This window comes from Hyla sarda, chromosome 7, assembly GCF_029499605.1.
Source record: "Hyla sarda isolate aHylSar1 chromosome 7, aHylSar1.hap1, whole genome shotgun sequence".
Lineage (NCBI taxonomy): Eukaryota > Metazoa > Chordata > Amphibia > Anura > Hylidae > Hyla > Hyla sarda.
This window is the reverse complement of record NC_079195.1, coordinates 124,041,942-124,056,024: the sequence shown is the minus strand read 5'-3', so window position 1 is coordinate 124,056,024 and position 14,083 is coordinate 124,041,942. Positions and strand designations below refer to the sequence as shown.

Here is a 14,083-nt window from a genome sequence, read left to right as displayed (position 1 = left end):
GTAAAGGATGCAAAAAATACATTATATACACACATATACATATATTATTTATTTATTTATTTTTCAACACAATTTAAAACACAAAGTAAAATTCTAAGAAATAATAAAAAATTTACTTACAAAACATTCTGCTGCATCATCCATGATGCCCAGTTGGAAACGTTGTTCATCTTGAAAGGTTTTTGCAAGGGCACTGCGAAGAGCATCTGATGGTAAAACCTTTTCACTGCTACACTGAAACTGGTTAAAAATCCCCTGTGAAGACAACAGATTTTGACCAGTAAATAGAATGGATTGTGACATTACAACCATAACTCAAACAACTGTATTGATAAACTGATAACTTTATGACAATTACACAAGACCGCTTAAAAAAAACAAAAAACAAAGGGGGCCATGTTTACACAGTACATTGCAAGCTGTGTGCACTGAAGGGGATCGGATCAGACTGGAGGCCTTCTGTGTGTGTAAAGGATGCATTGTGTGTAGTTCGAAAGTTTGCAGAATAGGCTAAAGGCTAAGTCTTGTGGAGGCTGGAAAGAGTAGCTTTTTACTATATTTTTTTTAATTATAACTTTTTTTTTTCTTTCTTTATAATAGGGGACAACACATTCCCTGGTTGTCTAACTAATTGATTATCAAAATAGTTGTCAGCTGATTTCCAATATTTACATACAGTCATGGCTGTAAGTGTTGGCACCACTGAAAATTTTCAAGAAAATTAAATGGGTACTCTGGCGCTAAAACTTCTTATCCCCTATCCAAAGAATAGGGGATAAGATGCCTGATGGGGGGTCCCGCCGCTGGGGACCCCCGTGATCTTGCACGCAGCATGTTCGCTCCGGGTCTGATTACTAGCGAACACGGGGCCGGAGAATTGTGATGTCCCCGCCCCCGTGTGATGTCACACTCCGCCCCCTCAATGCAAGCCTATGGGAGAGTGTCGTGGCAGCTGTTACGCCCCCTCCCATAGGCTTGCATTGAGGGGGTGAAGCGTGATGCCACATGGGGGCGGGGCCGTGACGTTACAATGCTCAGGCCCCCGTGATCGCCAGTAATCAGACCCAGAGCAAACATGCTGCGGGGACTGATTGTAACGGGGTGCTGGGTGCAAGATCATGGGGATCCCCAGCGGCGGGACCCCCACAATCAGGCATCTTAGCGCCGGAGTACCCCTTTAAGTATTTCTCACAGAAAAGGATTGCAGTAACATATGTTTTGCTATACACATGTTTATTCCCTTGTGTGTATTGGAGCTAAATCAAAAAAAGGGAGGGGAAAAAAAAGCAAATAGGACATAATGTCACACCAAACTCCAAAAATCGTCTGGACAATATTATTAGCACCCTTAACTCAATATTTGGTTGCACACCCTTTGGAAAAAGTAATTGAAATCAGTCGCTTCCTATAACCATCAATAAGCTTCTTACACCTCTCAGCCGGAATGTTGGACCACTCTTCCTTTGCAAACTGCTCCAGGTCTCTTATTGGAAGGGCGCCTTTTCCCAACAGCAATTTTAAGATCTCTCCATAGGTTTTCAATGGGATTTAGATCTGGACTCATTGCTGCCCACTTCAGAACTCTCCAACGCTTTGTTGCCATCCATTTCTGGGTGCTTTTTGACCTATGTTTGGGGACATTGTCCTGCTGGAAGACACAAGATCTCGGACGCAAACCCAGCTTTCTTACACTGGGCTGTACAGTGCGACCCAAAATCCATGGGTAATCCATTCAAGGCACCCAGTGCCAGAGGCAGTAAAACAACCCCAAATCATCATTGAACCTCCACCATATTTCACTGTAGAAACTGTGTTCTTTTCTTTGTAGGCCTCATTCCATTTTCGGTAAACAGTAGAATGATGTGCTTTACCAAAAATCTTGGTCTCATCTGTCCACAAGATGTTTCCTCATAAGGATTTTGGCTTACGCAAGTTAACTTTGGCAAAATGTCGTCTTACTTTTTTATGTCTCTGTGTCAGCAGTGGGGTCCTCCTGGGTCTCCTGCCATAGTGTTTCATTGATAATGTTGCGCACTGTGGACAAATGCAAATCTAGATCTCTGGAGATGGACTTGTAACCGTGAGATTGTTGCTATTTTTCAACAATTTTGGTTCTCAAGTCCTTAGACAGTTCTATCCTCCTCTTTCTGTTGTCCATGCTTCGTGTGACACACACAGACACACAATGCAAAGACTAAGTGAATTTCTCTCCTTTATATCTGCTTTCAGGTATAATTTTTATATTGCCCACACCTGTTATTTGCCTCAGGTGAGTTTAAAGGAGCATCACATGCTTTTTTATCCACAATTTTGAAAGGGTGCCAATAATTTTGTCCAGTCCATTTTGGAGTTTGTGTGACATTATGTCCAATTGCTTTTTTTCCTCCTTTTTTGGTTTAGTTCCAATAAACACAAAATAAACACAAAAGGGAATAAACATGTGTATAGCAAAACATGTGTTTCTGTGAGAAGTACTTCATTTTCTTGAAAAATGTAATAGGTGCCAACATCTACGGCCATGACTGTATACATAGCAATTATTTCTTTGTATTAGGGTACATTCACACTGCGGAATTCCCCGAGTAGAATTCCACACAGTGAACAGTACCATAGTCCGCGAGACCCGTTCACACTGCGGAATTTCAGCGGTGGACAATTCCACCGCTGAAATTGTTCTGCGTAAAGAAAGAACATGTTCATTCTTTGCGCAGAATTACGCGAGTACTGCATAGCCGGCAATGGTGACAGCGCAATGCCTCGCAGTCCTACCGCCGCAGTATTTTCAGTGGCGGACGCCTGAAAGAATCTCCGCTCGCTCTGCGGTGGGGGCGGTGCGGGGGCGGGGCATTATCGGCAAGGTAATTGCCGATACCGATAATGCCCAAAATAGTGATTATTGGCCGATAATCGGTCGATCCCGACATTCACAGACCCTTTCACGCACGTACACGGAGCGCGCGCGCGCACACACACACCCCCACACGAAATATGATTGTTTAGACATTTCTGCATGTGGTAATACCAAATAGGTTTGTGTTTATTCTTGTTATTTTATTTGAAAAATGGGAGCGGAGGGTGATTTAAACTTTTATTACATTTATTCACATTTTTCAACACAAATTTTTTTTTTTACTTTTTTTTAGCCCCCTAGGTGACTGTTACATTCAATCTTAATTGCAAAAACTGTTCAATGCTATGCCATAGCACAGCATTGATCAGAGTTACAGCAGAGCCACAAGCAGATGGCACAGAGGCAGATGAGGGCCCTCCAGCAGTCAAGTCAACTGGTCGGGACCCCACTTTTACCCAGTGGAGTTCCCGATCAGCCAAGTTGAACCCAATATCGCCAGTCACTTGCACTTTTAGATGCCACAATAGACTAATAGGTGAGTATCTGTAATATGTAGACCTATATGTAAGCTAGGCTTGAATAGGAAAGGAAAACACTTAGGTCTTAAAAGTTAGCTTTTATTGATATACATTAAAATAGGAACATGACCAAAATAAGGTAAAAGATATAAAGATAACATAATTCTGTTATAATCCAACATAAATGGCCCTGGATGTTGGACCAATCACAAAGGACCCTATATACTGACCCTGCTTGGTCCGTATAGACCAGGGGTCCTCAAACTTTTTAAATGGGGGGGCCAGTTCACGGTCCCACAGACCGTTGTAGGGCCGGACTATAGATATCAAAACATGAACAAATTCCTATGCACACTTATATATCTTATTAGTGGACTACCACTTTAAGTACGCAGCACAGTTCCCCCCCCGGTTGGCAGAATAGATCCCCACATTAGGTTGTAGTTCCCACACATTAGGGTTGGCAGTACAGTTCCCCCACATTAGGGTTGGCAGTACAGTTCCCCCACATTAGGTGCAGTATAATGTTCCCCCACATTAGGTGCAGTATAATGTTCCCCCACATTAGGGGCAGTATAGCTCCCATTAGGTGCAGCATGTACCCCCACATTAGGTGCAGTATAGATCCCCAAATTAGGTGCAGTATAGTTCCCCCACATTAGGTGCAGTATAGTTCCCCCACATTAGGTGCAGTACAGTTCCCCCACATTAGGTGCAGTACAGTTCCCCCACATTAGGTGCAGTACAGTTCCCCCACATTAGGTGCAGTACAGTTCCCGCACATTAGGTGCAGTACAGTTCCCCCACATTAGGTGCAGTACAGTTCCCCCACATTAGGTGCAGTATAGTTCCCCCATATTAGGTGCAGCATGTACCCCCACATTAGGTGCAGCATGTTCCCCCACATTAGGTGCAGTATAGATCCCCCAAATTAGGTGCAGTATAGCTCTCCACATTAGGTGCAGTATGTTCCCCCAAATTAGGTGCAGTATGTTCCCCCACAGACATAAAGCCTCCAGCCATACAGTGTATGGCTGGAGGCTGTATTCCTGTGTTCTGCCCCCACTTCAGTGCTCTGACCACCCATCCTCCCGTCCGGACATAGCAGTAAGTCCCGGGACCGAAGGAGTGGTGGTCAGAGCACCGAAGCTGACGTGCGGCTGGTAACACTTACCTAGCTGGCCAGCGCACGTCCTCATCGCTGCCCCGCTCTTCCGCGCTCCGTTGCTATGGGCACACGCACGGCGTCAGTGACGTCCCTGTGTTCGCCACCTTCCCGGCAGCCCCTGTGTTTTTAAAGTAAACACGGGGTCTCCGAGAGAGAATCCCTGTGTCCCGAAAACATCTTTCGGGACACAGGGATGTCCCAGGCAGCGGCGGGCTGGATAAATGTCCTCGGCGGGCCGCATGTGGCCTGCGGGCCATAGTTTGAGGACCCCTGGTATAGACCCTCTGCCTGTTACTGCAGAGTGGCCTTCCTTGAGAATGCCACCTGCATCTGGAACCTCCTACCTCTCCTTATACAGTGGTCCCTCAAGTTACAATATTAATTGGTTCCAGGATAACCATTGTATGTTGAAACCATTGTATGTTGAGACCATAACTCTATGGAAACCTGGTAATTGGTTCTGAAGCCTCAAAATGTGTTCCAAAAATAGAAAAAAAGTGAGGATTAAACAAAAATAAGTAGATGACTAATACAGATAAAGCAAATCCTAACATAAAAGTAAGAAAGATCTGCTGGGAGCTGTAATCACTGTCTATGTAGAGGACAGGAGCGTCTTCATGGGCCCTGTACAGTACACACAATGTCCTTAAAAAGGAAAATAGAGCCACCCTCATCTGGTGCCCAAAGGAGCAGCTAACCGTGGCACAGGTTAAGAGTACAGAACATGTAATACCTACCTGTACTGTAGGGGGTGCTACCAGACAGCCAATCAGTCAGTGCATACACTCTAGTAATACTGGTGTTTTACCAGTGAATGCTCATTGACACATTTTGCAGTTATGGACTGTCTGTAGCATTGTATATGGAGTCTGGTTTCAAGTTACAATGGTCCAGAAAAGACCATTGTATGTTGAAACCAATTTATGTTGAGGCCATTGTAAGTTGAAGGATCCCTGTATAGAAGGATAAGGGAAGGTGCCAGATACAATACAGACCGGAGTATAGAGACCGTGAGTGGTAGTCGCTGGTTAGTATAACCTCCAATTGCACATACAGTGAGTTATAGATTATGCAAACACATGTATACAATCTGTACAGTGATTACAAGACAATGCTAGTCAATAAAGCAAAATCCAACGCGTTTCGTTGTGTCAAATAATAAAGCGGCACAACTCCTCAGGGACTAGTGCAGAGAGAGCAAGAGTATACTGTGGACTCCCGCCACTCAACACTCAGAACAAAAATGTCAAGTTATAAAACAAGGAAGTTCTGATAAGTGTCAGGTGTATTCAGATGAAGAGACCCTAGGTGCATTTCATGTTCATGTATTTGATGGCCCTCACATAATCCAATAGTAGACAGGCTGTGTACTGTATTCCTCTAACAATGAGCTCTGATTCAGCGGATCGTTAAACGAGTAGGTAGCGTCTGCTGCAGTGAGGATACCGAAGATAGACCTTTATCTTAGAGGAGATATTATATAGGGTATGTTCTACCAGGGTCTCCAGGAGGAAGATAACCTTATTGCCCGTCCAGGTAGGGTAAGGGAGCCCTCTGTTGGTGTAGCTGGAATGGCTACTATTTTTATGTCCTGCTCTGTGGCAAAGATGGCTCCCAACTGGCACGGGATGTCACAATAACAATTGAGATGCCGCTATCAAGGTCTTATGCCGGCATTGGTGTGACCACTATTATCAGACATAAGGGATGAGTCCTAGCTGCTCATAGCAGCAATTTCTCACTGGCTTTGAAGTTAGCTCTTCTCCAAAGCTTCTTTTAAAGTCCCTTCGTGGGCATGTAACATACATGTACATGTTAATATAATCACAGCATTTTGTATCACACAAAGGGCTGAGATTTCGACTGCTCTTAACTGCAATTACAATCGGGCAGCCCTACTTGGACGTAAGTCAAACAAGCAATGTGAATCTAGCCTTAAAGGAAAACTGTCAGCCTGTTAACCCACTAATGTGGGTGAACAGGAGTCTAAAGAGGGGTCACTTAAATATGTCCAGCAGGTCGTAAAGATATTTCCCTCAGAAGATCCTTTGCTGAATTCAGTGAATCGTGTGCAAGGGGGGCTGGGCTTCGCCAGCTGAATTTACATATTCATTGTCTGTGACTCCACATCCTAGTGAAGAAGTCACAGACAATGGATATGTACCGGTGAAGCCTCGCCCCCCTCTGAGCGATTCACTTAAAGGGGTACTCCACCCCTAGCCATCTTATCCCCTATCCAAAGGATAGGGGACAAGAAGTCTGATCGCGGGGGTCCCGCCGCTGGGGACCCCCACATTCTACCATGCGGCACCCACCTGTAACGGCTTCCGGAACCGCTGGAGGCCCTCAGGCTAATACCATCCCATCCTGACGCCAAGACTCTGCCCCGTGTGACGTCACACCCCGCCCCCTTAATGCAAGTCTATGGGAGGGGGCGTGACAGCTTTCACGCCCCCTCCCATAGACTTGCATTGAGGGGGCGTGGTCGTGATGTCACGATCTTATGTCCCCATGGTCGGGATGGTATTAGCCTCAGGGCCTCCAGAGGTTCCGGAAGCCGTTACAGGTGGGTGCCGCATGGCAGAATGTGGGGGTCCCGAGCGACGGGACCCCCGTGATCAGACATCTTATATAAGATGGCTAGGGGTGGAGTACAGCAAAGGATCTGTGCCATCTGCATCAATGAGCTCTGTGGGTTAAGTGTGGGTGAATAGGCTGACAGTTTTCCTTTATAAGGGAATCTACGCTGTAGACATTTTTTTTTTAACACTGAAACAAAACAGAATGGTCCCGTGCTTGTATCGGTGGAATTGTGAGGATTTATTAAGCAGATCAAAAGACAGTTACAGACAAAGTGACGCATTTCGGCATCTAGTTCACAGCCTTAGTCAGCCCTCAATATATGTATGTTTGAACTAGCAGCCGAAACGCGTCACTTTGTCTGTACCTGTCTTTTTATCTGCTTCATAAATCCTTGCAATTCCACCGATACAAGCGCGGGACCATTCTGTTTTGTTTCTATATTATTTGGAATTGGTCTATTCTGGTCCGAGACGCTCGGGGCTGTACAGGGAGAGCTGGACTTTGCATCACATTGGAATTTTTAACATTATACTCAGGCTGCCTGCCTGAGTATATAAAAACTAAAATATCTAATATAACCAAAAAACTTCCCTGCTGCAGCCTTTTTAGTGCCATGGTATTACTGCTCCCGTCCAGTCTTCCTGGTTGCTGATGGTTGACGCGGCACACTGCTGCCGATGATTTGACCAGAGTCACCTGGCAAGGTTGTGACATCAGGCAAGTCTATGTTTTTGTTTTATCTGCATGCAGCCTGGGGATAATGTGAAAAAATGTTCCACAACGGAGTACCACTTTAATGTTATTTTGTTTCAAGAATCTGTCTAAGCCTGTTTGGAAGCCCACAACTGTTTTTGCTGTGACCAGTTCTCGAGGTACACTTTTCTATAAATTCACAGTTTTTATGGTAAATAAAGCTTGTTGTCCCTGAAGACTTTTTTTTTCCCTCCAGGCAGAAGGAGTGCCAATTGTCTTTTAAGGGGGGTTACCTGTAACAGTTTTTCCCTACATATTTTTTATGGGACACATATACTTAACTGGATTGATTATAAACCCTCAAGACTAAACAAATGTATTTCCTTTAATCTTTCTTCATAACCAAGATGTTCCATGCCTCTTATTAGTTTAGTTGTGTGTATTGTACCTGTTCCAGCTCCAGGACACTGTTCCTATGAACCAGTACCCAAAACTAAACAGCATGATTCCAGGTGTGGTAATATTATATCCCTGTCCAGCGAGTCCATGCCGGTTTTAACACTTGAAAATATCCTGCTTGCCTTAGAAGCAGCTGCCTGACATTGCACACTGTTCTGTAGTCTATGATCCACAAATACACCCAGATTCTTCTCTACTAGTGACTCTTCCTGTATGATCTGCAGCTTATTTTGGCACAGATAAAGCCTGTGCTACAGGACAAGGTACCTACATTACTAGAACAAATGAAGCCTTTATTTCACTACTGAAACTAATATCAACAATGACCCTTGCTACTTACTACAAGAGAAGCTTTACGAAGGGAGCAGAAGAAATCCTCCTTACAGAACTTAATTTTCAAATTCATTTATATAACTAATAATTTCTCATTATCAATAAACTGACAAGGAACAGACAGATTTCAAAGCTGCCTTTAAAGGGGTATTCCAGGATTTTTTTTATTTGACTATGCTACAGGGGCTGTAAAGTTAGTGTAGTTCATAATATAGTGTCTGTACCTGTGTGTGATGGTTTTCTCACAATCAATTCTTATGTGATTTTTGCCCCAATATTTATTTTTTAAGATTTTTCCTAGGTTGCAATGCGGCCGGGAACTGACTCACCAGTCAGCTGATGATAGGGAGCATGTCTGCTGCAATGGGTGGAGGGATCACTTGGAGAGAGATCAATCTGCAACTATTGCAACAGCTGTAGGCACCCTAATTGAAAACTACAGGTCTCTTGAATGGATGCAGCTCCTTTACGTTTCAATGGGTGGGGTGGCTGATGTGTGGGAGGGAGGAAAATGGAATTATGGGATTTGTAGTAAAAAATAAATAAATGAAAAACACAGGAAATACCAGTTCACAAAAAGCTAGCCACAGTGTTAAGGTAATCTCACAACATAGCCATTTAGCCCAAATACAAGTGCAGATCCTTCCTGTCCATTACTGTCTGCCAGGTACGTACTAAAATCACCTTATGGTGGAGAACCCCTTTAATATATGTAGGTTTGATTTTACACATGAGTAACATTCAGAAACATTAATGATAAGCTGTGTAGCTTTGGGAATTTTCAACTACAAAATTCCATCCTGACACTCTGTTTTGAAGATATTTACAAATCTTTTGGTACTTTCCATTGCATATACTTCACCTGATGTGTCATGCCGACCAGAACAGTGGTGTAGAACGCAATTTCCTTGATCAATCCCAGGCATTCCGGCCTCATACCAATATCATGTAGTCACCACGTAAAACAAGACTGCACAGATCTTAAAAGACTGGCAGATGTGCCTATAAAATTACCTGCACAGAACAGCTAGCTTTAAATCCACAGAACTTGAAGTTGAAGTTGTAGTCCAAGAATGGAAAAAAAGAACAAATTTCTTCCAAAACAGCACCACACCTGTCCTCATGTGTGTGGTATTACAATGTGTCTCCACTCACTTCAATGGAATTAAACTGCAATATCACACACAACCTGGGGATAGGCATGGTGTTTCTAATGCTGGAAAAGGTTGTCCAAACATTTTTCTTGGAATGGATTTTGTACATGCTAGTAGTTGTAGTCATAAAATTCATATCATAAAAATCATAAAATCTTTCCACTTTTTTCTCTCACACAGTTTGATAAATCTGGACCATTATGTCCAATTAGCTTTTTTCCTCCTTTTTTTTGGTTTAGTTCCAAAACACACAAAAGGGGTATATTGGAAGAAAAAGGCAATACTGCAATTGCTGACCCCTTCAAGGACACCGGCCGGATCAGCAGGCTGCAGCTCCAGATCGTACATCTGTACCCCAACATGGAGGGGTTATATGCATGAACCCAAGGTTTGCCTAAGGTGAGTACAATTTCACCCTAGTACCTAGGGACTCACTTGTCTCACGGAATTACACGAGGCACTGTCCTCCTTTTTTTCCTATCTTTTATTCCTTTAAAACACACAAATGGAATAAACGTGTATAGCAAAACATGTTACTGCAATCCTTTTCTGTGAGAAACACTTCATTTTCTTGAAAAATTTCAGAGGTGCCAACATTTACGGCCATGACTGTATAAATAGTGAGTGCACAGCCAAAATGACAACACAAAGCCATTAATTTATGCATCTTGGAAACAAAAAAGTGAGTATATCCCTAAGTGGAAATGTCCAAATTGGGCCAAAAAAGTTAATATTTTGTGTGGCTACTATGATTTTACAGCACTGCCTTAAAGGGGTACTCCATTGGAAAACATTTTCTTTTAAATCAACTGGTGCCAGAAAGTTAAACAGATTTGTAAATTACTTCTATTAAAAAATCCCAATCATTCCAGTACGTATCAGCTTCTGTATAATACACAGGAAGTTCTTTTCTTTTTGAATTATCTTTCTGTCTGACCACAGTGCTCTCTGCTGACACCTCTGTCCATTTGAGGAACTGTCCAGAGTAGGAGAAAATCCCCATAGCAAACCTCTCTTGCTCTGGACAGTTCCTGAGATGGACAGAGATGACAGCAGAGAGCACTTGTGGTCAGACAGAAAGGAAAAAAAAAAACTTCCTGTGTATTATACAGCAGCTCATAAGTACTGGAAGGATTGAGATTTTTTAATAGAAGTAATTTACAAATCTGTTTAATTTTCTGGCACCAGTTGATTTAAAAGAAAAATGTTTTCCAGTGGAGTACCCCTTTAACCCCTTAACGACGCAGGACGTATATTTACGTCCTGCACCGGCTCCGCGATCCCGCATCATATCGCGTCGGTCCCGGCGCTCATCAATGGCCGGGACCCGCGGCTAATACCACACATCGCCGATCGCGGCGATGTGCGGTATTAACCCTTTAGAAGCGGCGGTCAAAGCTGACCGCCGCTTCTAAAGCGAAAGTGACCCGGCTGCTCAGTCGGGCTGTTCGGAACCGCCGCGGTGAAATCGCGGCGTCCCGAACAGCTGACCGGACAACGGGAGGGCCCTTACCTGCCTCCTCGGTGTCCGATCGGCGAATGACTGCTTCGTGCCTGAGATCCAGGCAGGAGCAGTCAAGCGCCGATAACACTGATCACAGGCTGTTACGCCGAGCGCTCCGGGTCCCCGCTCCTCCCCGGAGCGCTCGCTACACTCTCGCTACTGCAGCGCTCCGGTCAGATCCACTGACCCGGTGCGCTGCGATTCCGCCTCCAGCCGGGATGCGATTCGCGATGCGGGTAGCGCCCGCTCGCGATGCGCTCCCCGGCTCCCGTACCTGACTCGCTCTCCGTCGGTCCTGTCCCGCGCGCGCGCCGGGTCTCTGCGATTTAAAGGGCCACTGCGCCGCTGATTGGCGCAAGTGGTTCTAATTAGTGTGTTCACCTGTGCACTCCCTATGTATACCTCACTTCCCCTGCACTCCCTCGCCGGATCTTGTTGCCATTGTGCCAGTGAAAGCGTTTCCTTGTGTGTTCCTAGCCTGTGTTCCAGACCTCCTGCCGTTGCCCCTGACTACGATCCTTGCTGCCTGCCCCGACCTTCTGCTACGTCCGACCTTGCTTCTGCCTACTCCCTTGTACCGCGCCTATCTTCAGCAGTCAGAGAGATTGAGCCGTTGCTAGTGGATACGACCTGGTCACTACCGCCGCAGCAAGACCATCCCGCTTTGCGGCGGGCTCTGGTGAAAACCAGTAGTGACTTAGAACCGGTCCACTAGCACGGTCCACGCCAATCCCTCTCTGGCACAGAGGATCCACCTCCTGGCAGCCGGCATCGTGACACAGGCATATTAATACACGCCTGTGATCTGTGTAAAAGATCAGTGTGTGCAGTGTTATAGGTCCCTATGGGACCTATAACACTGCAAAAAAAAGTCAAAAAAAAGTGTTAATAAAGGTCATTTAACCCCTTCCCTAATAAAAGTTTGAATCACCCCCCTTTTCCCAGAAAAAAAAATAAAACAGTGTAAAAAAAATAAATAAACATATGTGGTATCGCCGCGTGCGTAAATGTCCGAATTATAAAAATATATCATTAATTAAACCGCACGGTCAATGGCGTACGCGCCAAAAAATTCCAAAGTCCAAAAAAGCGTATTTTTGTCACTTTTTATACAATTAAAAAATGAATAAAAAGTGATCAAAAAGTCAGATCAAAACAAAAATCATACAGATAAAAACTTCAGATGACGGCGCAAAAAATGAGTCCTCATACCGCTCTGTACGTGGAAAAATAAAGTTATAGGGGTCAGAATATGACTTTTTTAAACGTATAAATTTTCCTGCATGTAGTTATGATTTTTTCCAGAAGTGCGACAATATCCAACCTATATAAGTAGGGTATCATTTTAACCGTATGGACCTACAGAATAATGATAAAGGTGTAATTTTTACCGAAATATGCACTGCGTAGAAACGGAAGCCCCCAAAAGTTACAAAATAGCGTTTTTTCTTCGACTTTGTCGCACAATGATTTTTTTTTCCGTTTCGCCGTGCATTTTGGGGTAAAATGACTAATGTCACTGCAAAGTAGAATTGACGTCGCAAAAAATAAGCCATAATATGGATTTTTAGGTGGAAAATTGAAAGGGTTATGATTTTTAAAAGGTAAGGAGGAAAAAACGAAAGTGCAAAAACGGAAAAACCCTGAGTCCTTAAGGGGTTAAAGGGGTACTCCGGTGGAAACAATTTTTTTTCAAATCAACTGGGGCTAGAAAGTTAAACAGATTTAAAAACTACTTCTATTAAAAAATATTCATCCTTCCAGTACTCATCAGTTGCTGTATACTACAGAGGAAGTTGTATGGTTCTTTTCTGTCAGACCACAGTGCTCTCTGCTGACACCTCTGTCAAACCTCTCATGCTCCGAACAGTTCCTGACAAGGACAGAGGTGTCAGCAGAGAGCACTGAAAAGAACATTACAACATCCTGTGGAGCATTCAGCATCTGATAATACAGGAAGAATTAAGATTTTTTTAATAGAATTTACAAATCTGTTTATCTTTCTGGCACCAGTTGATTTGAAAAAAATTGTTTTCCACCGGAGTACCCCTTTAAGCCTTTTGGGCATGGAGTTCACGAGAACATCACAGGTTGCCACTAGAGTCCTCTTCCACTCCTCCACGATGATATTACAGAGCTGGTGGATGTTAGAGACCTTGCGCGCCCTCGCCTTCGGTTTGAGGATGCCCCACAGATGCTCAATAGGGTTTAGGACTAGAGGCACACTTTGCTACTCCATCACATTTACCCTCAGCTTCTTTAGCAAAGAAGTGGTGGTCTTGGAGGTGTATTTGGGGTAACACATGTTACTTATGTGTCAACAACAAACATAGGATAAGTAATTTAACCCTTACTCACCCCCATTTGCCAGGGGCGGGGTTTATGTTTAAAGTCCCATACTAGTCAATGGGAAATATATGTTACTGCATAACTTCCAAACGGTTGGAGATATTTTGATAATACTTGGTCACATGTTACTGATATGTCCACTAAAAATATAGGACAGTTAATTTAACCCTTAACTACCCCCATTTGTGAGGGTCGGGGTTTTTGTTTAAAGTCCCATGCAAATCAATGGGAAATGTATGTTCCCACATAACTTCCGTACGGCTGGAGATACCTGTTGTGTATACCTGGTACACATATTACGGAACGGGAGGTCGGGATAGGAGGTAGAGATAGGAGGACGGGACAGCAGGTCGGGACAGGAGGTCGGGATATGACAACAATATATGAGGACTGGATATGAAGTCAAAAGCTTCCTCCTTTGTTTATTTTCCTCCCCAACAAAATATCATCAAAGTATCTGTAGTATCTGTA

General features: G+C 44.0%; 1 protein-coding gene across 8 annotated transcripts in view; it reads right to left on the bottom strand.

Annotated features, from left to right (window-relative positions):
* The window catches only part of USP54 (ubiquitin specific peptidase 54), a 163,195-nt gene that overhangs the window by 69,905 nt on the left and 79,207 nt on the right, over window positions 1–14,083 (bottom strand). For all 8 annotated transcript variants that reach the window (XM_056530669.1, XM_056530678.1, XM_056530672.1 and 5 more), the window contains one exon: window positions 121–255. In XM_056530669.1, the coding sequence (XP_056386644.1) occupies window positions 121–255 (135 nt within the window). The remainder of the gene's footprint in view (window positions 1–120; window positions 256–14,083) is intronic.